This window comes from Crocodylus siamensis, chromosome 4 (assembly GCF_052110815.1).
Source record: "Crocodylus siamensis isolate JL-2025a chromosome 4, ASM5211081v1, whole genome shotgun sequence".
NCBI lineage: Eukaryota > Metazoa > Chordata > Crocodylia > Crocodylidae > Crocodylus > Crocodylus siamensis.
Genome location: NC_143398.1, coordinates 194,128,410 through 194,154,282, shown reverse-complemented (window position 1 = coordinate 194,154,282; position 25,873 = coordinate 194,128,410). Strand labels below are relative to the sequence as shown.

Genomic DNA, 25,873 nt, shown 5'->3' with positions numbered 1-25,873 from the left:
TGACTGAATGAGGCAAGCTATTCTCCACTATACTGCACAGATGCAGCAGTATATGCGCTCAGCTACAGAATTGGAGCCACCATTTATTAATTAATTTCAGCAAAATACCCCATTACCTTTTCCCTCCGTTTAGGCTCTGTCCCAGCAAACATGAAGACCTGTCATTAACAGTTTAAATATATGAATAATTCATAGAATCATAGAAGTAGGGTCAGAAGGGACCTTGTAGATCTTCAAGTCCGACCCCCCGCCTGGGCGGGAGAAAAGACTGGACTCAAATGAATCCAGCCAGGTAGGCATCAAGCTTCCTCTTAAAGATCCCCAGGGTAGGAGCCAGCACCACTTCCCTTGGAAGCTGGTTCCAGCTCCTAGCCGCCCTGACTGTGAAGTAGTTCTTGTGGATGTCTAATATAAGTCTACTCTCTAATAACTTGTGTCCATTGTTCCTTGTCATGCCAGGGGGCGCTAGGGGAAACAGTGTCTCCCCTAAACCCTTCTGGTCCCCCTTAGTGAGTTTATAGACAGTCACCAGGTCCCCCGTCAGCCTTCTCTTGTGAAGGCTGAACAGGTTCAGGTCCCGCAGTCTTTCAATGTAGGGTCTGCCCTGTAGTCCCCAGATCATGCGGGTGGCCCTCCTCTGGACCCTCTCAATGTTGTCCACATCCTTCCTGAAATGGGGCGCACAGAACTGGACACAGTACTCCAGCTGTGGCCTGGCCAGCATCACACAGAGGGGGGGGATCACCTCCCTGGCTCTACTTGAGATGCACCTGTGGATGCATGACAAGGTCCGGTTAGCCCTGCCAACCGTGACCTCACATTGTCGGCCCATGTTCATCTTGGAGTCAATAATGACTCCAAGATCCCTTTCTGCCTCCGTGCTCTCCAGAAGGGAGTTTCCCATTCTATAAGTGTGCTGCTGGTTTCTACTGCCTAAGTGCAGCACCCTGCTCTTGTCAGTATTGAAACGCATCCTGTTTATGTCAGCCCACTCCTGTAACCTATCCAGGTCTTGTTGCAGTCTTTCCCTCCCTACTAGCGTGCTCACCTCACCCCAAATTTTGGTATCATCAGTGAATTTAAACAGGTTGCAATTCACCCCGTCATCCAAATCGCTGATGAAGAAATTGAACAGCGCAGGCCCCAGGACCAAGCCCTGGGGGACTCCGCTGCCCACTTCCCCCCAGGTTGAATATGACCCATCCACCACCACCCTCTGACTATGACCCTTGAACCAATCTGCAGTCCATCTGACTGTGTAGGCATCAATGCCACAGTCGCCTAGTTTTTTAATGAGGATGGGGTGGGAGACGGTGTCAAAGGCCTTGCTGAAGTCTAAAAAGACTACGTCCATGGCAACACCTGCATCCTTTGCCTTTGTGACCTGATCATAAAAGGCAATCAGGTTTGTCTGACATGACCTGCCCCTAATGAAACCGTGCTGGTTGCCCTTGAGCATCATCCCTGAAGCTGGCCCATCACAGGTGTGCTCCTTGAGGATCTTCTCAAAGAGTTTCCCAAGGACAGAGGTAAGACAGGCCTATAGTTGCCCAGGTCCTCTCTCTTTCCTTTTTTGAAGATGGGGACCACGTTAGCTATTTTCCAGTCATCCGGCACCTGGCTGAAGCACCATGAGTGCTCATAAAGCCATGCCAAGGGCCCTGCTATAACCCCAGCTAGCTCCCTTAACACCCTGGGGTGGAGAGCATCTGGACCCACTGACTTGAACACGTCCAGCCCCTCCAAAAGCTCTCTAACCCAGTCCTCCCCAACCTGAGGTCTGGAGGCATTCCCCTCGAGTCCATCTGGCATCACAGTGGGGAAGTCCCGATCCCTGCACAAGAAAATGGACATGAAGAATTGGTTAAAGAGTTCCGTTTTCTCCTCTGGTGCCACCACCAGATTGCCCAGTGTACCTTGCAGGGGCCCCACATTACCCGGTGCCTTCTTCATCCTCCCTATGTATTTGAAAAAGGACTTTTTATTATTCTTGATCTTGGACGCTATTCGTAACCCTATGTCCACCTTAGCTTTCCAGACAGCCCCCCTACAGGCCCAAGCAGAGGAGGTATACTCCTCTTTGGAGAGAGCACCCCCCTTCCACTGGGTGTACGCAGCCTTTTTGGCAAGCAGGCATTCCCGGACGTCCTTGGTGAGCCGGGGTGGCTTTCGGGCACTCTTGCCCCCCTTGCATCTTGTTGGGATGGACACCCCTTGGGCCCTGAGTATTGTTTCCTTAAGGAACGACCACTCATCCTGAACACTGAGTTCCCCTGCCCTCAAGGACCCCAGTGCCTCTCCCACTAGTCTCCTCAACTTGTTGAAGTTGGCCCTCCTAAAGTCTAGGGCTACCGTCTTGCTGCAGGCCCTTGACACCCTGTGCTGGATGGTGAATTCCAGCAAGCCATGATCGCTATTGCCCAGGTGGTCAAGAACCTGGAGGCCCCTTCATAGCCTGTGGCCAGGACCAGGTCCAACAGGGCGTTTCCTCTGGTGGGACTGCGCACCTCCTATGATTCTGTGATTCTATACCACGTGCCACACAGAGGCTGCCCATGCTCATGCCCATGCCCTTGGCCATACCAGCACCCAGGTTAGCCACCCCTGAGCTACTGTATTCTGTGTAGTTTTGGGCACTGCAATTCAAAAAGCATGTGAAGAAACTTGAGAAGATCTGAAGCTGATCAACAAAGATGATAAAGGGAAGGCAAGCTGTATGAAGACGTAGGCATGTTTCATTCAAAGAAGACCTGATTACAGGCAGACTTGATGGCAGTTTTAGACTTAATCTCAGAAAAGGTCCCTCACTATCAGACTAGGACTGTGGAACAAGCTCCATGTCAAAGATGTAGACTTCTCTGTAGGATGTTTTTGAGAGAAGGCAGGAAAGCGTATCCTGTTTTTGTGCAGTGAGTTGGACTAGATGATCTTTGGAGACGCTTCTAACCCTGTGATTCTACAATTTTATGATCTAGGTCTGAATGAAATGCATCAAACATTTAAGTGCATAGTATTTTTCAGTTCCAGTCAGTTTTGTAATATAGTATACAGGGAGTCCTTGGACTTATGACACAATTGATTCCTGAAAACCTCATCTTAAAACCACATCTTAAGTCGAAACGTTGTAACTTGGAATCAATTTTCTCATAAGAAACAAAGTTATAAAAGGGATTCGTTCCTGAACCAAGGCCCGATACCCTATTTTCACCAAAAATACCCCAGAATTTTGTACTCGATCAATTATAGATGACTAATATAGCTACATTAATGTATTTATTTTGTAAATAGCAATTGTATTGATTTGGAAGGACATCTTTGAGGTAACTTTGCTGGACTTTTTGAAGAGTTCTTGGCTGGAGTGTTCTCAGGAGTTTTGGCTGCAGGTTCTTCTGGAGTTTTGTTTGCTTTCTTAAAGAAATTGTCCAAGGAAGTTTGGACAGACGTTCTCCGGGGATATGAGCAACACAGTGAACTTGTTCGCTGGCATGGCATCGCATCAGACCAAGCATTGTAAAATCGAAACTGACATCATAAAGTTGAAGCAGGGTGTTAATTTATAAATGTTGCAAGTGCGAAACGTTGTAACTTGAACCGTTGTAAGTTGAGGACTGCCTGTACTTCCATTAAAGGTATGCTAATTGTAACAGCAAGCAACTATTTTGTACCAGCTTGTACTCTGTTTAACTACATCAGGGAAGAAACTGTCAAAGTGATGTTAAATGAAACTGTCAAATGATGGGGGCTAAGTCAGAATACTGTTTAAGTGCATACCTCAGATAAATGCAGAGACTTTTTTTAGTCCCACAGCTATGTGCTTAAAAGGATTGTACTGTATGGCTGTGTTTATTGCTGGTTACCAGTGGTTGGCCCAGGCTATTTGTAAGCTTGAACATACGCAGTAACATCTTAAATTTCTGTGCATCATAAAATGGGCTGTTTGTTGGATCATTTTTAGCATTGTAGTCTGACACCTACTTAACGCTCAGTGCATGTGATGTGCTATAGAGGGGAAGCCAGGAGAATTAATGTGGATAGTTTTAATTTTGATTTCATTTAACTTTACTCTTTTATTAGTAAAGACCTGCAGTGTTACCAGCCTCCAGCTCTCAAAAACAATGTTGTCTACTTTCTATGCCTTTAGGGTACCGTTGTGTCACACTCCCCAACGCTCAGGAGCGCTATGATTTGTTTGGTTCTGTTGAACAAAAACTGAAATTCTCATGGAGGTTCATTCCAGAAATGGAGGCAGGCACACCGGCCTTCACCCTATGCCTCTGCCCTGGCACCCGAGTGCCAGCTCTTCCAGATCTGGCTGCACAGCCTGGGCCCTGGCCCCTGGGCCTCCAAAGCCCAGAGGCAAGGAAGCCCAGGCCGGGAGTGAGAGCGAGCCAGCCCCTCCACTTGAGCCCAGCAGACATGAATGCCTGGTGCCCCTGGAGCGGGGGGGGGGGGGGGCACGGTGGAGGCAAGTGGGGAGCTGCTGCAGGCAGCCGTAGCACCGTTGGGGGTGGGGAGGGGTGGGGGTGGGGAGCGCTGACCAGTGGTTGGCAACTACCCACAGACACTGCTGGCAGCCAGCAACAATGACAGATTGCCCACAGATCCTGCCAGCAGTGTGGGCGGCGAGGGGTGGCAAGCAGCAACCGCTGACGGAGTTGGTGGTGCCTTTTCACAGGGGATGTGCTGCCACGCTCAGGAGGTGCACACGCATCCCCTCCACGTTGCCAGTGCCAGCAAATATCGCAAGACCCGCTGTAAAACCATACGCCATAGTGACAGCGAGCCTTATTCAACCCGTCTTCAAGCTAAGCTGTCCCAGTGCAACCCATGGTGCTAACTTAAGATGACAGGAAAGCTGAGCTAGGCAGGAGCTCAGGAGGTCACCTAGTCCAAGGGCTTGCTCAAATAAACCATTTCAGCCAAATGTCCACGCTGCCCTTCAGCACTTCCAGGGATGGAGGTTGAACAGCCCCTCTCAGCCCCCCCAGACCAGGGTCTGAATTACAGGGGAGCCTGGGGGGGGGGGGCCCATAAGAGACAGGAGCCCTCCTGTAAGACTTGAAAATCCTAACGGGGGGGTCTCCGAGTCTATTAGGGGCCCATGATGGGCAGCCCAGACCTCCCCGGGTTCAAACGAGCCGCCCCTGCCCCCTCCCCCTGCAGCACTTACACCGCCCCCGGGCCCTTCGCGGCGGGGCGGGGCCGCTCCGCACCCCTCACGCGTGTGCGCCGCCCCGCCCCGCCCGGCGGTGGGGAGCAGGGAGCTGCCGCCCCGCGCCGCTCGCTCGCTCGCCTTCCCTCGCCCGCAATATGCCTCCGCGGCCCGCCGGCTCCTCGCCATGCCGGGGAGCAGCGGCCGCGTCCCCTCCCGGCGCCGGGGGCTGGCGGCCGCGGTGCTGCTGCTGCTGCTGACGGGGCGACCGTTACCCGCCGCCGCCGCCGCCGCCCTCAGCTCTGGCCCCGGCCGCCCGCACCAGCCTCCGCAGCCCCGCGCCGCGCTGCCCGCCACCGCCACGGCTGCAGGTACGGCCGGCCTCGTGCTGCCTCCTTCTCTGACCGCCCGCACTTGGTACTTGTCCCCGCCGTCACCACCCCCTCCCCCGAGAGGTGTGAGCAGAACGAAGGACGACCCTGGACGACCCCCCCCCGGGGTGGCACTGCCCAGCCGGAGCCAGGCCCCCAGTGCTCAGGTTGTCCCTTGGCAAGAAGGGAAGGATCCCCGGGGCTCGAGCGGGTTTGGGGAAGGGGGTGAGAGACCGCCAGCACCTCAGCAGAATCCATCTTTAATATCCCCGCATCTCCCCGCTGCTGTGAGATGCTGGGGGGCGGGATGCATCTCCTCAGCTGTGTAGCTGTTTTCATTCAGCAGCTCTTCAGTGACTGGATGCTGGTGTTTGCGGCTGGGTGGATTGGGATGTGCAGGCCATGGGCCAGGGATACCAGTGTAGCTGTTTGTTGTTTTTTTTTCCCCTTTCTGATTCCTCCAAGGTGTCGCAAAAATCTTGCAGTGCGTTTGTGGTGGCATCTGCTGCGCCCAACGGGAACCTCAGGTTTCTTGCTTGGGGTGTGCGATGCTCACGCTCGAATGTGCGCAGGTTCCTCTGATGGCAGAAAAGGTGCTGTGCAGAGCAGGGGTTCTCTAGTTTGCCTGGTTTTATTTGAAATCCCTTTTCTAAACATTGTGAAATGAGCTGGCTGGAGTTGGCAGCAAACACTTGTGTGCTTGTAGTGCTGTCTTTCATTCAAAGATTTCAAAATGCTTTCAAACATTAATTATTTAGGCCCTTGCAGCACCAAGGCCCCATTTGGGAAAATCACTTCAGTGTCGGTTCAACTTCGTTTTTCTTTAGCAAAGCACAGAGGCAAGGGTCTACTATCCCTGTCTTCTAGGGAATTTAAAAATGCACTTGCAAGTACATCTGCTAAATTCAGGTCCTATTGTACATAAAAAAACAACACAGTCATAATTTTAACCCATTTACAGATGGGTAGGCTTCAAGTTGAAATGGAACCTAGGACTCCTAGATTTGAGTCTTGTATTCTAATGACCAAAGCATGTACAGGAGGAAGTAGTTGCTATTGATATGAATGCATTTAATGGTGAAAATCAATGTGTTTGTTCCTTTTTTTTCTACAATAGCCAATAAATTAAACAAGCATCAAGCAAGTTGTAGACAAATGAGTTTAAAATGTTTTTTGATGCCACACACACCTAATTAGTTTTTCATCAAAACACAAAATGTTGTTCATCAAAAATGTTTAAATGGAGGAAAACACTAGAAGCAAAAATGTCTGGGGGAACTACAAACCTATGGAGGTTGGTTGGTTTTTGTTTGTTTGTTCTTGTAAACCAAATACAAAATTTACCAAGTTCGGTTTCTTGGATCATGTTAAATAAAGCTGCCATTTATGACCAACCAACCCTAATTAAAAGGTTGTGTCAACATTTCTGGCTTGTGTGGTAAAGAGTTTATTTATAAGAAGCGATTTTCCTGTGAGGTCACTTAAAGGTTTAGATTAATGGAACTATGCTGTTAGATGATCTTCGTCTTGTTTTATTTTAAATAATACTTCTGGATGTTGGGATTTCATAGAGGCCAAAATAGTTTGTTACACAACTTCCATTATCTTTTTTCTTTTGAAAAAATAATTAAATACATTGAAAGAGAGGGAGAGACAGTCTGTACAGAATGGACTAGGCTCATTTTGGCCCAGGACTGTCCCACTTTCCAGTGACTATATTAAACTGCTTCACTGCCTCCTTGCTTGGTCCTCTGCTCTTGGTGGGGAAAAAGGGGCAGCAGCAGTGGAAGCTAGGTGAGGGAGGAGGAAACAAGAGACCCAGAGAGCAGCAGAAGGAGTAGGCAACGGCGAGAGGTAGTGACAGCCAGAGGGGACTGGTATCTGGCCCTGTGTGAGGAAAATGAAGAGACAAGGTTATAAGGGTGGTGCAAGTGCACAGGGTGAAAAAGTTAAGCAGTCATGGGCTACCAGTTGGAAGAGGCCTGATTTTAAGTCCGCATAGAAGCTGTATACACAGAACAACTGCCATCGGAGGTGGTTCAAGCACCTACATTGAACACCTTCAAGAGCAAATTGGATGCTTATCTTGCTGGGATCCTATGACCCCAGCTGACTTCCTGCCCTTTGGGCAGGGGGCTGGACTCGATGATCTCCCGAGGTCCCTTCCAGCCCTGATGTCTATGAAATCTATGAAACAAGGGAGAGGACTACAGGAAGAGAGACATGTGGTTATGGCTAAGTTCTGTGCTTTCTATACAACTAAACTCAATTTGATCTCTTCTGAGCAAGTCACTTACACCATAATTTTGGCAAATGGCTGCTAATATGTGTTACTTTTATTGTGCTAATGCGATAATGCTCATCAGTCTCAATTAAAGACCAGAACTCTGTCATGCTAGATGTTGTACCTGTCCAGAGAGCTTGTGTCTTCCCTGCGTCCTCAGTGCTGAACACTCAGATTATTACAGACATTTATAGCTACCTAGCTGACATCTGACGACAAGGCAATAGACTTCAGAAACCTGAACTCAGGGCTGAGTGCCAGATGCTATGAATTCAAACATCCTGTGTTTAGTCTTAAATATTTCTGTCTTTCAATATTCCAGTTTGTAAAATAGGGCCATTTCTTTGTTTGCTAGGGGAGATATGGACATAGATTAATGTTTCTGAGGCCTCCGACACCGTGAAGGCCAGGAGGTAATGAATAATTCTGTATGATGCAGAGTCTGGATGGTGTGTAATAGACAAGACGGGGGATGCTAATTGAAGGATAAGATGTCTTGGGCAGCTGCTTCAGCCCCAGAGCAGATCTGTACTGGATAGACTGCACTGGATGAGTTGGTCTATGGAAACAAAATAGTGATTGTATAAGTAAAGACTGTAGCGTAACACAGATACATAAAGGGACTGAGTCTTTATTTTGATATTTTCTCATTTTGGAGAGCTTGCTTTGTAACTTTAATATCTTCTAGCATATTTCAAATGTAATTGACATTTTCAGATTACCTATAATACAGCTAAAATCAGTATGAGATGCCTGTCCTATCATTTAGAAATCATACAAGCAAATAAATAACTGCCCGTTATGATAGCCACTACAACCTGTATCCTCTCTATCCATGAGCTAAAAATAGATGGAGAGAGGTGGTTTTGAAGTATGATTGAAAGGTTAAGAAACTGAGGTCCAGAGGACTGAGTAGGGGCTAAATTCCAAAACCAAAGACCTTTATGTTGAGGGAAATTTAGCTGGTTCAACATGGCTATTTTATTTTATTTTTTTTAAAACTCTAACAGCATTTTACAGGGGGAGAAGCAATCTCTCTTTTACATATAGGAGCTTTGTAGAAAGTGGATGAATGAAACAGTCTCTGAATAAGTCAGGGGTGGGCAAAATGGAGGATCTGGCTGGTGGTTGGACTACCATTTCCCAGTAGCCCTTGTCCTTCATGGCTGGGGTTGGTTTCCATGCAGATTCAAGCAGCAGTCACAAGGCCAGGGTTTCCGTGGAGACCGGCCCCAGCAGCACTGGCAGGGCACGCAGCAGGGTACAGAGCTGCCCAGCTGCGATATTGTGGCGGTGGCAGTGTGGTCCAGAGCCGGGGCAGGGGCATGTAGGCAGCTCATTGCAGCTCTGTCCCAGAGCCTTGCAATGGTGACGGCATGGTCCAAAGCCAGGGCAGAGCCATGATCTGCTGCCTGCATGTCCATGCCTGGGGCATGCAGGCTGCAGATCACAGCTCTGCCTTGGCTCTGGACCACGCTGTCACTGCCACAGGATCCCAGCCAGGCTCCAAAGCAGCTCTGTGCCTTGCTGTGCACTCTGCCAGCAAGGGTGGTTCTGGGAAGGGGCTTGGGGAGGGGTGGGGTGGGTTATAGCCACCTCAAAATTCCCTGTACCCAGCCAGCCACCCCTCCCAGCAGCACCTCAGCTGCCCACCCTCCACAGGTGGTGGCAGCTAAGCCTGATCCGTTCCTGCCCACATCACAACCCCCCCTGCCCCACCATTCCCTCCCCCCAGCCCTTGTACCAGGAACAGGCTGGTGCCACTGTTCCCTACCTGTGCTGCCGGGCCTGTCTGCACAAAAACCCTGGCCCTGTGCTATCACAGCATGACTGCTGTTAGGGTCTCCATGGAAACTAGCCCTAGCCACATGGGAAAGGGCTGCTGGGCAATGGATTCTACTGCTGGCTGGATCTGGCCCACAGGCTGGACTTCGCCCACCCTGGAATAAGTACTTGGGAAAAGGAAAGATCTCATAACTAGTTGAAGCTTCCCTCCGAATGAGATACATATGTATAAAGGGATAAGCACATGCTGCTATAAATAAATAAATTAACATTTATGTGAAGCTTTTCATCTTCAAAGCACTAGCAGTCCTCTCAGCAATCCTTTGTATTTATTTTTGCTTGGTGCAATATTTTCTTCCCTTTATGCCTGGAGAAATCAAGACACAAAGATGTTTATGTGACTATTTCAAGGCCACACTGTTAATGCATAATATTGGTGTGCTTGTAGAAGCATTTTGAATGTGTTCCTTAGAGAATTAAAGAGTTACTTGTAAAGTCAGAACACGAAACCCATTATTTTTTGTATTAAATTAAACCCTTATGAAGAGTCATAATCAGAACTGGCTTTTTTGGAACTTGAATTTTTTTGAAAATTGTTCAGGCCTCCAATTAAAAAAAAAAAAAAGTTGTCATGTTCTTTTTTGTTTAAACATTTGTGATTAGTAATCTGCCACAATTAGAGAGCTAATCTCAATATTGTGATGGTCTTTTCCCTTTTTTTTATTTTAGAAGCATGTTATTCAAGGAAATGTAGTGAAAAGGAAGGCTCAGGTCCTCTGCTGTCAGAACCTTTAACAAGCTTGTCTAAGATGACATCTTTCCTCTTGTGAATAGGTTACCTCTTTTACAGCATTTATTTTGGGATTGTAAGGATGGCCTTGAGTGTTTCAAAGACAGAGCAGTAGCAGGAGGAGAAACATCATTGCCCAGCCAGGCTCTACAGGTATTTGCAAAGTGCAGACAAAATAGAAACCTCTCAGGTATAGGAAAGAGGTAAATATCTCCCAAGTACAGGGTTGTGCACTGCAGAGTCTCATGCTTTCTATTAATTTGTTATTATAGTCCATTCCTTACTGGATGGCAGGCTACTAAGTATCACATATCCAGCTCTTCTATCTCTCATTTCTCCCAAACTCAGGTGCAGTTTTTTCTGTTTGATGTGGCATCTTTTGCAATTGCTGATTATTTGAGGAAATAACTCTCTTGGACTTTTTCTGTTTTTGGAATATTGGAATAGGAAGCATTTCTCTATCTCAATCTCTCTTGTAGACTAGCTGAACCATAGATACATAAGCTTTTGCTCATGAAAGCTTATGCATCTTTGATTCAGTTAGTTTATAACAGGGGTCCATACAAGCTACAAGGTCCATAGCTACTCTGCTTTTCGTCTGACTTCAGACTAATGGATCTAACTACCTCTCTCTAGCTTCTTTCATGCCATATTTACTTCTCTCTGTAGAATGAGCTATGTGGCTTCCTCCTTCCAGCTACCCCCTCTGCTTTGTGGTTACTGGCCACAGACTTAGTCTTTGGCAATAATTTCCCCAGTGTCATGCATTTTACAATGGCCAAGTGCTGCTAGGGTGTTAGTGTGTTGTGCTGTTTTCTGTAAAAATCCTTCTTGTTGGTACTTTTGATTTGTTTCTTCTAGTGGTTTGTATCTGTGTAGGTTAGGTGCTCTTCTGTAATCCTTTGGTGCTGGTAGCTTGCTTTTGCTGGTCAGGGGATTGAATTTGCTGAGCTTGAAAAAGTGGTATTTTATAGGAACGCATTGAGTTTTCATCTTATTAGGTTTTCTTTATACAGTAGAAAGAGTGTTTATGCCTTTGAGGTATGTTAGAGATTGAATGTGCTTTTCTCTATCTTCAGTAGGTGAGAAGAGGTGGGGAAAAAAGCCTGCTCTGCAGATGTCACAGGAGGTGTACAGCCTGAGCAGGTACACTGAGAAGGGCTCTGTGGGAGAGTTCTGCAGCATCAATGTGAAGAAAAGGAAATTTATGTAGCAGTTTCATGACTGATAACTGCATAGGACACAGATCTCTGCTTTCTAGGTGAGGGCTGTCTAATTAAGGACTACTGATGCAACCAGCTGGCATATTTCCCATCAAAGGAATTAAGATCCATTGTCTCATGCTGTCATTTCTGGGGTTAAATTTCCTGCAGATGGCAACATGGCTTTCTCAGCAGAAAACTATTAGAGCCAGAGCTTAACCAGTATGAAAGCATAGAAAAAGACTTAAGTATTAAAGTTTTTGAAAGATTACTAATATTAAACCATACCAATTTCTTCTTATGGTGGACTGAGACAGGATATCCTGCAGCCTTTATATTCCAAGGCTGACTTTTTGTTAGTGTTAGATTGTTTTGTTTGTTGCATTTCAAACTTATGCCCCTTCAAGTGACTAATACCTCCAGCTGGTGTTACACAGCTTGGATTGTGGTAAGATCAGTCTGCTTCACAGGGCCAGTATGAACAAGTTGTAGTCCTCCAGCATTCCAGGATGCACTGCTCTCAGCTTCTCCCATGCCCCATGGACGGTCTGTCTCCTCAGACACTACTGCCCCAGATGGCTGGAGAGTCAGGTGCAGGGGGCAAGACAGTTTTGTATTCTTTGTATTCAAAACATGTATTCAGAATGCTCAGTCATTAGAAACAGCAAGAAGAGATAGCTCCCCATGGCTGTGACTTTTTTTAGTAGCTCAGGAAGCTAGGACAAAATTATATAAAACTATAAAACTTGGTGGAGATAGGAAAATAGTGTAATAAAGGAATGAGATAAGGCAGTATGAAACTGCGAGGTGATGTAACCATTAGATGAGACAGTAACATATAGCAAAGGAGGAAAAAGAAGTTTCTGCTTATCTATATTTATTTTCCTGTATGTTCAATGACATGATTGCTCAGCTGCTGGTAACAGTAGCAGAATTTGTTCACAATATGGAAAGGAAGATGCAGAAACAAAAGGAAAATACAAGTCTGTTCTTTAGCAGGGGAATATGGAACAAAGATGTAAACCATCAGATACTGACAATGAGAGAGTGAGGCACTGAGAGAAGATGTCATTATTATAAGCCCATTAATTGTACTGTAAGTTCATGAAGCCAGTTGTATTACAGAGTAGTAGTGCTAGTAGAGTAATGTTGCAGTATGATTCACAAAACTCAAATTTCTCTTAATATGTTTTGTAAAGAGTGGGATGCAGAGTAGTGGAAGAAAAATTTTTTAGGGTTAGAGCTCAGACTTGGAAAATGGAATCTGTGATTTTGTCCTGAAGAACTTGTGACAGTTTGTAAGATGTGGCAAAAGTGAGCGTAACCCAGTAAGGGTAGGCAGGTTGCTACAGGTGGCAAGATTGCAATTTCTGCACTGCTTTCCTTTTTCTGTTGGTTCTGTTCATTTTCAGTAATTTGTTGACAGACATTAAATCTTCAAAGACCAACCAGCATGTGAAAACTGCTAAGAGAACTACTGTCAGGCTGAAAAGAGGGCAGCTCCAGGGTTTGGAATACAACTGTTGATCCGTCATCCAGGATCTGTGATGTGTTTTATTTATGAATTAAGTGGTAGAGGAAACCATTAAGGCCGAGTTATATGCAAGAGGCAAGTTGACTCAAACTACAATTAATCAAACTTAGTGCACATTGTTTTAAGCATAGCACCCTTGACAAAAAAGGAAAGTACTCTTATTCCCAGGGGCCCTGAGGCACAGAGGGATTCAGTGAGCTTAGGCTACTTAAATAATTTGGTGGGTCACTGACCCAAGTGAGTGACTCAAGGTCACACAGGAAGCGGGGGACTGAATTGGGAAATCCAGTCCCAAGCTAGCACCCTCATTGCAGCATCATCTTTAAGACTTTTGGTATGGGTGACATATTACTGTTCTCAATTAGTGTTCAGGAGTATTTAACATAAATGTAATTGTAAGGCTTCCTCTGCGGTCTCCCAGTTTACACTCTCCTTTCTTCCCACAAAAGTGCTCCATCATAGTAGCATTTTCTCCAGAAAGATAGGCTGAAAGCTGTTCCCCACAGAGCTCATCAGAGCCATTCTTGCAGTTGACTGGAGAGGTCACTGGTATGCCACTTAAGAAGCTCGATATCTTCTCTCCTGCTTTCTCAATGGGGAAAATGGAATGTGGCTCTTGTTCTGAATCCAGATTATCACATTACATGGTACTGTACTAGAACACTGAGCTAGCTTCTATTAATATAATTGATTTGGCATTCTTGATATAAGAGTAAAGTGAGATGAGCCTTTCTACTTTAGTATGTCTTCCAAATTTCATTTGCATTTAAAAAAATGACAGACATTACTTGACTAAGTGCAACATAAACCAGCAATTATTGTTTATTTAAAAACTTTTCTGTATCTATGTTGAACTTCCTTCTCTAGTATGCATGGAGAAATGTATGAAGAAATTGATATTACAGCTATTGTTGCATGACTGGGGACTATGTCTAGAAGTCTGAGAGATGTTCAGAAACCTCTCTCCAGCTAGGGAAGAGCTGTAACTTGAATCCACTTATTCCTGATCGGTGTTCCCTGCAGCCATGTCTGCATGGGCATATTATAGCAATCTTGTTTATTAACTCAGACTAAAGTTTTATGCCATTTCTCTTGTGGGATTCATTGTAGGATGTCTACCACATAATACAGGAACTGTGGGTCTGAGGGATAAACAAGCCCCCCCTTCATGATTCCTCTTCTGGTGTCCATTAACTTTTCTTGGGTCACTTTCATAACTGGTTTCAGACATCATGGAGGGTGAGTGCCATGATTGTGACAGTTATTAATTTGAAAAGTTTGATAAGCATCCATCTGGAGCCTTGCAGATTTATGGATTTGGCTTTGTGGTTTCATAGAGAATCTGATAACATGATATAGCTAATGGAGGAGAAGGACCAAGAGAAATATTAACTTCCACAGAGCATTTATGTATAGCAGCTTCATTCATAGATTCATAGATGCTAGGGTCGGAAGGGACCTCAACAGATCATCGAGTCCGACCCCCTGCATAAGCAGGAAAGAGTGCTGGGCCTACATTACCCCAGCTAGATACACATCCAGCCTTCGCTTGAAGACCCCCAGGGTAGGGGAGAGCACCACCTCCCTTGGGAGCCCGTTCCAGACCCTGGCCACTCGAACTGATTGGGAGGCACCGTGTCTAAGCTCAGTTGAGTAAACTGGGACTGATGGGACAGAATAGTGATGCAGAACTGGGAGGACCAGCAGTGGAGGACCGTCATCATGGCAAAGGCTACTCACCTAGAAATCTGAGCAGAACTTGCAGCAGAATATTTTTCATCAAAACATTGAAATGCTATTCCTATTTTCTTACTCAATACAATTTTCTTAGAGGTTTTTTTTCCAAATTATTTTCTTCAAAGTATAGATCCCCTGCAACTTGAGCAGAGCAAAATAATAACTATGGCTAAGTACAGACGGTCAAAAATCCTGAGACTAAACTGAGTCAATAGTCACAGGTTAGTTAGTCTAAGTGGTGTAGATTAAACCCATAAGCAAGTGATCAGACATTCACTTTTGATTCTGGGAATACAGCCACATGCCAGCAGTGGCTAGGCCAGAAGCCAGGGGGTGCTAGAGCATGTTTCTCTGCTTGGCTGTAGCAGGCAGCTTGGGCCAAAGCTAGTTGGCCCACCCTGTGAGGGGAGTTTGTAGGGGAGGTACAAAGCATCCTGGGATGCTGGGGGACTGTGAATTAACTTGAATCTGGAGAGGATCTGGAACAGAAGTTCAATTAACTGATTTAACCTAAATCAGTAAAGTCTAATGTTACATCCATCCAGGTTTATCTTAAACTAGTTTCAGCCATTTTGAAAGCGGTTTATGTGCTGGGCTAGGGACAGAAGTTACATGTAAACTGGTTCAAGTAATCAGAAACTGTTTTAAACTTGTAACAGAACAGAAGTTCAGTGCACATAGACAAGTTTCAAAATGGATGAAGCTGGTTTAAAATAAACCTGGTTGAATGTAGAATCCAACTTACCTGATTGGGGTCTCACTGGTATATGAAACTTCTGTCCCAGACCCCTTCCTGGTTTAAGTTAAATCATAGTCTCCCAGTATCCCATCATACTTTCCCTCTGCTGGGTTGGGCTGGGCTGTGCTGTCTGCTCCAAGAGAAATAGGGTTACCATATTTCCAGTATCAAAAAAGAGAACACCTGTGGGGGAGGAGGTGGAGTAGGGGGAAGAAAGGGGGAAGGGAGATATGATTGTGGGGGAGAAGGGGGTGCAATGATATGTCCATGTCCTGCCTCTGCCACTCGCTCCTAAGCCATAGCCATCCCAGCCCTGCTGCTGCCTCTCACTCCTGACCCACTGTACCCTGCCCCGTAGCCTGACCAGTGCCTCTCACTCCCAATCCACAGCCTCCAGCCAACCCCAGCCTTGCTGTCTCCGCAGTTTGCACGCTAGTTCATACACACTCTCTCTTTGGCTCTCTTACCTGTGAGCAGCTGCCAGACCCGCAGACAGCATGTGATCCCCCAACAGCCAATCACCTTGCTCTGCTGCTCCCAGCCCCAAGCAGCTAAGCTAGAAATACCCAGGAAAAGCCAGAGGCAGAGAAAAAACCTGGATATTTGCTTGCCTTTTAAAAACCTACCTGGACAGAAGTACAGTGGGCCAAAAAAGAGGACATGTCTGGGAAAATCCAGGTGTATGGTAACCCTAGAGAAGGGTTGTTGAGGGGAGGGGGTAGAGAGGAAGGGACTGTCCCCTCCCAGGCAAACCCCAGCTGGGGTCTAGGACCAGGGAGGGGGGTTAAAGCTGAGTACAAAGCTGCCCTGCTGCTAAACTTACTGAAATTTACTGTTGGCTGTGACTGGACTACAAATCCGAGAGGCACCTGGAAGCAGGAAGAGGAAGTGATGAGTGGCCCTGCAGAATCCTGCTGCTATGATTCTGGACTGCAAATTCCACAGACCTTGGGGGCAGCAGGAAGAGGAAGTGAATATACATTCCATGCTGGTTATGTGCCAGAGAGCTGTGCTGTAGCGTCCCCCAGCCTCTGGCCTGAGCCACTACAGGCATGTGGCTACACTTCCTGAATCTTCAGTGATTGTGTGTCCAGTTGTTTCTCAATTTAATCTCTGCATTTTACACTAACCTGCAAAGACTGCATCGATTCAGCCTCAGGCTTTTTGACTGTCTGTGCTTAACCCTGTTGTGTTATAGATTTGAACTGGTTCCTGATCACTTATATCAGTTTATGTGCAACTTCTGTCCCTAACCTATATGAACAATCCTGAGAGACCTGTTTTATCTTGTGATGTGTATGCTAAATGAGTTCACTGTCTTTGTCTTAAATTCTCTTTTATGTCACCTCCAGATTAGCATAAAGTATATTACAAAATTAATAGCATGTAAGTGAATTATTCTAAGCGCTAATGCCTTGATATTTCAAAATGCATAAAATGTTTCTTTAGCCTGCTTTGGGTCATTTACCTCATGAAATCTGAACTTTACTAAAAACGAACATTTATGAAACTATGAACAAGTGTAAAATTTCTAGGTTTTTGCTGCTACAATAAACTTGTTTCATGGAGCTCCCTGTGGTTCAGTGGTAGACTCTGTGCTTGCCACACAAGAGACCTACGTTCAGTTTCTGGATGCTTATATAAATACAGCTGTCGTCTGTGGAGGTACCAATTGTCTGGACTCAGTTTGGCCTTTGGATTCTGTCTCAGTGGCCTAAAGGGTAGATGGAAGAAGGTCTGGGCAGCCTCCAGTCCAAAAGCTCCTGCCTAGGTATATCCATCAAAGATCTGGGTGATCTCTCATGCGTACATCATGATCTGGAAGGGTCAATAGTTACCAAATGTGTTTCATAACTAGTGCACTTGATTTCTTTCTTTCTTTAATCCTTGTAATGGCCAGCATCTTGAATTGGGGAGGAAGAAGGAACAACTAGAGAAAGAGGTGATGGCATTGGCAAATGTAGCTGATAGTTTAGAGCTTTAATGCAGCAGGGATATTTAAGTATTGTGGCGTGTCTGCCTCATACCATTTTGAGCACATGGGAGGTAGAGGGTAAGTGCTGACCAGTTGGCGAGAGCCTTTTTCACCTTTTTCCAACATATCAGTAGACATCTTGAACTTGAAAAAAGTAGATTATGTAGTAGCTTTGAAACTTGGCTCATAGGACTTTTTGATGGAACCTCTCAAAATGTTCAGGCTGGCTACTGAGGGTAGTCTTCTCCAGAGGCTTTTCAATATGATTGCCTGGGTGTTCAGATAGGATTTGAGGCGGGAGGGGGGGTGGAAATCTATGGCATACATGGGTCCAACGGTACATTTGGGCATATTGAACATGCTGTCTTTGCTTTCTGCTAAGTAAAAGCATTACTTGCAAATATATAGTTTAGTTCTTCACAGTATGACCAGGTAGTGGGAACATTATCAGAGATCCTGTTCTGCTGCTTTGTCCTCGGGACTTCTGCAGCCGCTTTGACTTTGACTTAGCACTGTGAAATGTTCCAGGAGCATCCCATCTTGGACTGAGTGTTCATCTTGTCAAGAGAGAAATCATGGTTAGGATCCCTGAAACTGGCTTTTCAATAAGGTATCGGGGGAAACAGGAATATATTTTCTAGAATGCATAAGCATGCTCACTGCTACTGAACATTGAAAAGAAGCATTTTTACTTCAAGTCAGCAAGTAAATGTAGAAGTAATATCTGATAAAGATAACTGAGGAGCAGCAGCAGGAATATAATTATCAAAACAGTTGAGCCAGGTATCTAGTGATCAAGTATGTGGAGGTTTGTGAGAAACGGATTTGTAAGGACTATTTGAGGTCTTGTGAAAACATTTGAGTCTATGTGAACTCCGCTATGGAGTTCCTTTTCTTGTAAGGAAGCTTACTTGCTAAGAAATAAAGACATTATATAAATTGGTTTAAAATCCATTACTTGGGTACAGAGGATTTGAATTGACCTAAGTACAGTGAATCTGATGTAATATCTCTAGGTACAACAAGACTGAAGTGAAGATATGACGCTTCCTAATGTCACATTCTCTGTCTACTCCCAGACTTATTGGTCTGAGAAATAAATACTGCTGTAGCTGGACAAAGATCTTACTATATTTGCTAATCAGTGGTATTACATCATTTTAGTTTTAGTAAAGGTTCTTTGCAAATATTTGTAAATATTGGGTGGTTGTCCTTAATGAAATTCTTGAACAGGTATTCTTTATAACTGATAAGAAATATGCAGTGACATTTGGATAACTAGCCTTTTAGTTATATTGCTCCTATTTGAGTTTATACAAGCACATCTGTCTTGAGCTCGAAACCTTAAGGGCATTTAAATGTCATGCTTCAAGAAGGCACTATTTGTTTTCCTGTGGTTTTTGGTGCATGGAAATTAGTATGTGGAAATTGTCATGATTTGACATCTTGTAGCTGTCAAATTAAATTTAATTTGCTAATGTATTAATTCTATCCATTATGCAAGTAAGGAATATATATTTTTAAAGAGTTGTAATGGGTTTTTCCAGAGGAGATCTGGATGTGCTGATGAGAATCAGAATGAGCTAAGTCCTGTTCCACTCTGAAAATTTACCCTGATAGTATTGGAGTGAGAAAACACACACTGTCTGATTTGTAAGGTATGGTATAGTTCCTTCAAAGGAAATGCTTGTTCCATTAAAAAAATATAAAATTAGAAAACAAAAAGAATAGGAAACATTTCTGTACTGACAGAATAAAAGGGCTGGATGATTTAATAACACCTTCCCATATCTAACTTATATGGTTTTATGATGATGCTCAGAAGGAAATATACACCCTGTATTCCAGAACGCTACTTACGTAATAGCTTTTTGCAAAAAAATTTCCAGGATACTGATAAAGAATGCAATGCCATTATTCTTAGCCCAGTACTTTTTAGTGAGAATATTTCTTAAATTCTTTTCTATACCATCAACTTCATTCCAATATAAAATGGCATGGACATTATTTAAAAAAATAAAGTAAGAACAGCACAGATTTAGCAATAGCCAGTGAGGGGACGGAGATAAAAAAAAAAAAGATGTTCCCAAACAACCGCCCCCTTCCCCCCTTTGAAGTGCATGTACAAAGATGTCCTAGGGATGGGAGAGGTTAGACAGTTAAACAATAAGCATATTTATACTGATAATGCATTACTGGTTAACATTTAGTGCAGGGGAGCAGTCCAGCAGGGAAGGGAAATGAAGCCTATGAAGTTAAAGAGGAAAACAGTAGGTGACCTAATGACTTATCAGTTAAGCAGTTAGCTGCTCATTCACAGGTGCTCCCTCCCTCCCAGTGCACCAGTGGCTGCAGTGGTCTGGGAAAGCCCGTTTGCCTGCTGCTGCCATTCACAGCTTCAAGTAGGTTGTGTTGTGTGGTGGGGCTTGCCACTGCTGCCTCTTTCTCCCCACCCCCCATCAAAGGCCCCAGGGAGCAGCTCTCAGCAGCAGCCACATACAAGCTTCTGTGTATCAATTAACCGTTTAACCAATATATGTAGAGGAGGTTAAACGGATAATTTTTTTATGATATTTACATCCCTAAGATGTACCTGCTCTTGCAGTATCTTAGAGATTGTGATGGCAGAACTTACTTGTTAAAGTACTTCCGATCTCTTGCAGCTCTCCAGTTTATCTTTATTACGCATATATAAGGTCTTATTGTTTTATTACAGACTGCTTACATCAGAAATGCTGAGACATTTCAGTTTAGAGAGAAGATTTTTATGTGCATTAAAGAAATGAATTTTGAATAATTGAAAACTTCCAGAACAGATTTTTTTCTTTCCATGTTGAGTCTTTGTCTTCGGGAAAGATAATCTTTTAGTTTTCACAGTAACCAACGCTCTAGAAATTATGCAGTTAGGTATCTAATTGTCGCACTGAATATTTACATCAAAGAGAAAAAAAAAAAAAGTACTGTTACCACAGCAACTTCTCAACTAGGCGTAACTTCACTGTGATGCACCTAGAATTTACTAAAGTCTCTCTAATGTTTGCAGTATATGAAGTGAAGATGCATATATGAAATATACCCCAAGCATATACAATTTTAATCAAGTTTTTATTTTGTGACTTGAATGAGGCAAGGAAAAATGGTATGTAATCATGTAACACAAAACTATGACAATACACATGTACAAAAAGCTTTCTACAGAATGTCATCCTGAAAATCGCATATATCTGTAAATATTATGCTACCTAGTTCATAAGAATTTTATATCTGTAAGGGAAGGTTTTCCTCTAAATTTTTAATCTGTGTGTTTTTCTTTGTGAATTAAGCAATACTAGAAGAGTTGTGTCCTTACTTGGTTGAATGATTGTTGTACTTCTTACCAGAGGGAGTGGCATGGTAACATTCTCATGTACGTCTCTGAACGTCTGTCTCAGGCCTTTCAAGGAGGTGTTTACCTGTCACACAGCAGAAGCAAAGCAAAGAACTGGAGAGACAGTAATCTAGGCACATGAACAGAGAACAGCAAATGGGAGCTTGCTTTGGGGCTCACCAAAATCCTTTGAAATATCACAGGGAAAAAGGTTTCTTTCTTTTATGTTAAGGATGTAAGAAAAAAATTGCATACCCTTTAAAAAATGAACTCCTGTTTTACAGAAGGAACCTGCCTATTGAACTTGACACACATTCATAGATTCATACATGTTAGTTAGGGTTGGAAGGGACCTCAACAGATCATTGAGTCTGACCCCCTGCCTAGGCAGGAAAGAGTGCTAGGGTCAGATGATTCAAATGATGACCGTTCAAATGATGCTTAACTCTTATTTCTCCTTGAGAAAGCACTCGATATTAACATGAATTAATGAATTAACAGATTTCCTGTTGATATAAGATAAAACATTAAAGACCAAATTAGGGTGTTTTGTAAAGTTTCTAGTAACCATATACTGTAGCTGCTAGCAATTTTTGAAATTTAGCTAGTCATATTTCGTAATATCTCTGGAATTACTGTATTTAAAAAAGTCATGTAGGGAGTGTACTGAAGAAGGTCTATGTATTAATGCTGTAGTAGAGCTAATTCTTACAGTAGTACGGGGTGGCCAAATGCGGCCCAGATGCGGCCTGCCAGGCCATTCTATCCAGCCCACAGGGCCCCTAAAAAATTTAATAAATTAATATTTATCTGCCCTAGGCTTCCTGTCATGGCCCTCGATGGCTTGCCAAAACTCAGTAAGCGGCCCTCTGCCCAAAATAATTGCCCACCCCTGCAGTAGCATATATCACTTCATTTTTTTTCTCCTCATGTGACCTAAAATGTGTCAGTGCTGTCAGTAAGCATATTTCTCATATAAGGACAGAAGTGTAACTAGAACATTTTGAACCCTGGGAAAAACCCTGATGCGGTAGTTTACCCTCCTTAACTAGGGAGGGTGAGCACCCTCCCTGGGTGCAGATTTAGAGGGGGCACCTTTCGCCCTGGAGTTGTTGCTACAGCGGGTACAGCCCAGTTGTGAAAGTTGAGAGTCCCTGCACCTAGCAGCATATGGGTGAGGAAGAGTCGAATGGAAGGGTCTCCCTTCTCCTTGGGGTTTTTGCCATGGGAGGCATTGATCTCTTTTCCCAGTGCTGTTTGGAGGGAGGCAGCCTCCCGGGAGCCTAGACCACCAAGCTTCTTGCATTCCTCACCTATCCCCTTCAGCTCTCTGATGGTCAGCTCCCTGTCCAGAGTGCTGCAGGAGCTCGTTGTTCCTCTGCCCTTCTGGAGGTGGGTATGGGGGCTAGGCATGGGATGGTGAACTCTGGAGAGTGGTGGGGAGGTTCATCCTACCTTTCACAGGAACTCGAAGTCTATGATTGATAATGGTGTGGGACTCAGTCCTCCAGTTGCTGCTGCTACAGTTGGGGTGTGGAGTTCCAGATCCTAAACTTCAGCAAATATTTATTAATGTAAAGGTATTGTATATTCTGCAATGGATGCTGCAGTTACTTTAATAGCAGGGAAGTACCTGGGTCACTTACCACTAAGTTATCTATATGTTAAGATTACTATTAATAATAACAGTCTACTTCATTCTGTGTTGTAAATTGCCAGTCAGCCGTTTATACATTGTGTTTCATCTTGAATTTAGAGCAAATAATAGAGGGTACAGTATGATTTGGTTGACAAGGTTGAAAATACTTGCAACTTATTTGTTTAATTTTGCAAGTGCGAGGGAGCTAATTGAAGTCAGTGAGGTATTAGGGCCTTAATTTCACCAGAGTTTCTAGAATGAATCTTCTGCTTGTGTTTTACTGAACATTTGGACTGAGGGTTTAATTGAAAGTCTCGCTACTGACAACTAGATTACCAAGCCATTGGGTAAAGGCAAGGTTCTGTAATAAATAATATATGTGTTCTGTCCATTTCTCAAATTTATGATTTGTGATGTATGGCAGGTGAAATGTTAATGTGCCTAAGCAATCAATATGTCTGTAACTTACTAAAAACAGATAGATCATTTAAATCCAGAGGTCCAGGGTGTTTAGCTATTCTATAACATTTTACATTATTTTTGCATATAGGAAGTTATATTGCTTCTAGCACAGTTCTGAGGAGCCGTTAATTTTATGCATCAAGCCTCCCTAGTCTTTTTCTGTTCAAAGCTATTTATCTAAGATTATTTCAGTGCATATTTTGGAAGTTAGGCCTTCTTCTGACTTATTTCTAGAACAGTAAAATGACTGTAAGTGCTGAAAGGTTGTTTATATATTCATGATGGAACGCCCTGGCTTAAAACTAGGTAGGGATATGGAGTAGTTGGCCTGTTTGTGGAATATGTAATTGGAAGTATTATAAACCATTTCACTAGCACACATTTGACAAGCTAGTGATAATGCTTTTAGTTATCAGAATGAATTCCCCAGTGTCGATGAGCCACATTAAGTCCTGATTAAGGTAAGACTTCCTTTGGAATCATGGATGAATTTGTCGACATTAGTTTTACTGCTAAAAATATTGGAAGAAGAGCTTAGAAACAAAAGGCTAAGAAGCTTCAATATAAGTCTAAGGTTAAGCTCCTAATTCATCTGTCTAAAACGAACAGCCAAATGCTGTCATTGACCTAGCAGGTACTGTTGGGTAGTCAGTGCTATGAAAAACAGGTCACTTATTTAATTGTCACTATGGAATTTAAGGGCATTGTTTTAGACATCTATTTTTAAATAATGGTCAAGATCTCTGCGGTATAGGTAAATAATTTCTATAAGCTATCTCCATCACTGTAAATAAATAAAAATAAAAGGTAGGGCAAAGAGATGGGAATTTGGGCACCCCTGTGATGATACCTTTAACCTTGACATTTGTGTATGCTGTGTTTTTTAGACTGCAGAAATGTCAGCAAATTCAGTGCTATATAGTTTTCTAAAGATTTTTTTTCTCTTCAGAAGTGATCATAAGTCATTGTCCTTTTTCTAATCAAGTTGAATTATGAACCCACAATATTTTTGTCTGCTACATGCATTTTATGTAAAATTATTGGATAAACCAGTATTTTCCTCACTTCAGTTATGCCACACTGTATGCCTAAGAACATTTTCCTTGCATTAAAACATTTATAAAATTATAGCTAAGATATGGATAAATGAAAAATAGCTTTTATTTGGAATCCTTATATTGTAATTAAAATATATTCTGAACAAGGCAGGAATTTCTATGCAGCTTAAAGAAAAGAGGTCTTGGATCCCAATAGTTCTACATTATATATCATAATATTTCATCTTTTCCTCCTGGTGGGACCAAGATTGGGACTTTGGTTCTTTACTGAACCAGATGACAGAATGTCACCCACTAGCACCAGTTTCTTTCAGGACCCTGGATTTTGTTTTGGATCTAACAGTTACTTGTAGAACTGTCTGGTTTATTTTGTGATGGGTTCCTAGTTTATAATTGACACTGCATTTATTGAGTTTCATTTACTTTGCTGAATTTGCAGTGATTAATTTGTGTACTTCCATAAATATGCCTACTGCTTTAGAAAACAAGATTCTTTCCTTGTGGGTTCATAATCTATTACAAATGCAGAGCAGAGCAACATGGAAAGAAGGACATAGATATCTTGGGAATCATAAAGAAGGTTTGGAAGGGGCCTCAGGAAGTCATTTTGTCCAACACTCTGTTCAAGGTAAGTTCTATCTAAACCACCCTACATAAATGCTAGCTGCATTGCTACCTGCTCTTAAAATCTTCCAAGGATGGAGATTCCACTGCCTCTCTGTGTAAGCTAGTCCAGTGCTTAGCCACCCTCATGGTGGGAAAGTTCTTCCTAATATCCAATATAATTTCCCTCACTGCAATTTAAGATCATTGCTTCTTGGTCTTCTCTTCTCTGCAGTAAATAAGCCCAGTTATTAAATAGCTTTTCTTCTTGGGAAAGCCTTGCTTTTAGAGTAGAGGCACCCTGTATTTGACTTGAGGCACTCTGCCATAACTTTTGCATACAGCAGCACCACATTTTTAAAAAAAAAAAAGGGATTTATTACATTGCTTACTTCCTTGCAGAGGGGTTGGGCAGGCGGGGCCAGGCAGCAACTAGGCAGAAATAACCCTGAGTCTGCACTTATCTCCTCGCACCTCATGGCACCAGGAGATCTTGCAGCACTTCAGCCTCAGCACCCTGGTTAAGACTTTCTAAACCCAGGACAGAACCTGGGGAACCTCACTAGGTAGATAGATACCTTTTCCCAGTTAAATACATAGTCATTGACTACTTATTTTGAACATGATGATTCACCTACCCACCTAACAGAAATTCTGTTTAGACTGCATTTCCTTAGCTTATTAATGAAAACCTCCTGTGTTCTCATGTTTCCTTTTCTTAAAGATGATCATTATTACATCTGGCTTTCCTAGTCATTTGGGGCCTCACCTGACCTCCATGAGGTCTCAGAGGTCTCAAAGCCAGTAAGACTGAAATTACTAACCAGTAGGGCTGTGCAAGACATCATCATTTTGTTTTAATGTCCATTTTGCTGTTTTGAAGGGGCGGTATTTCGTTTTGTCATTTTGTCTAATTTTTGAAGTGCTGTTCCATTTTGTTTCGCTGTTTCAACACGTTTCAATGTTTCACCCATAGATTATAATGGGGAATCCTGAAAATGCTTAAAACTTTGACGTTTTGTGCCTAATTTGGATGAAAATTGCAGGGATGGTAGCTCCTTCTGAGGGCATGGAGCCTGCCCGGTTTCAAGGAGATAGGTGCAGAGGTGTCTTGGAAACCGCACCTCAAACTGGAAAAAGCAAAGCTCATGACACTTGCTGGCAGTGGCAGCCTC

General features: G+C 43.7%; 1 protein-coding gene across 3 annotated transcripts in view; it reads left to right on the top strand.

Moving 5' to 3' along the window:
- The first annotated feature begins 5,239 nt into the window (after positions 1 to 5,239).
- Positions 5,240 to 25,873, top strand: part of FAM171B (family with sequence similarity 171 member B) — a 63,112-nt gene continuing 42,478 nt past the window's right edge. For all 3 annotated transcript variants that reach the window (XM_090045279.1, XM_090045278.1, XM_090045277.1), the window contains exon 1: positions 5,240 to 5,523. In XM_090045279.1, coding sequence (XP_089901405.1) covers positions 5,340 to 5,523 — 184 coding nt within the window. In that variant the 5' untranslated portion in view covers positions 5,240 to 5,339. The remainder of the gene's footprint in view (positions 5,524 to 25,873) is intronic.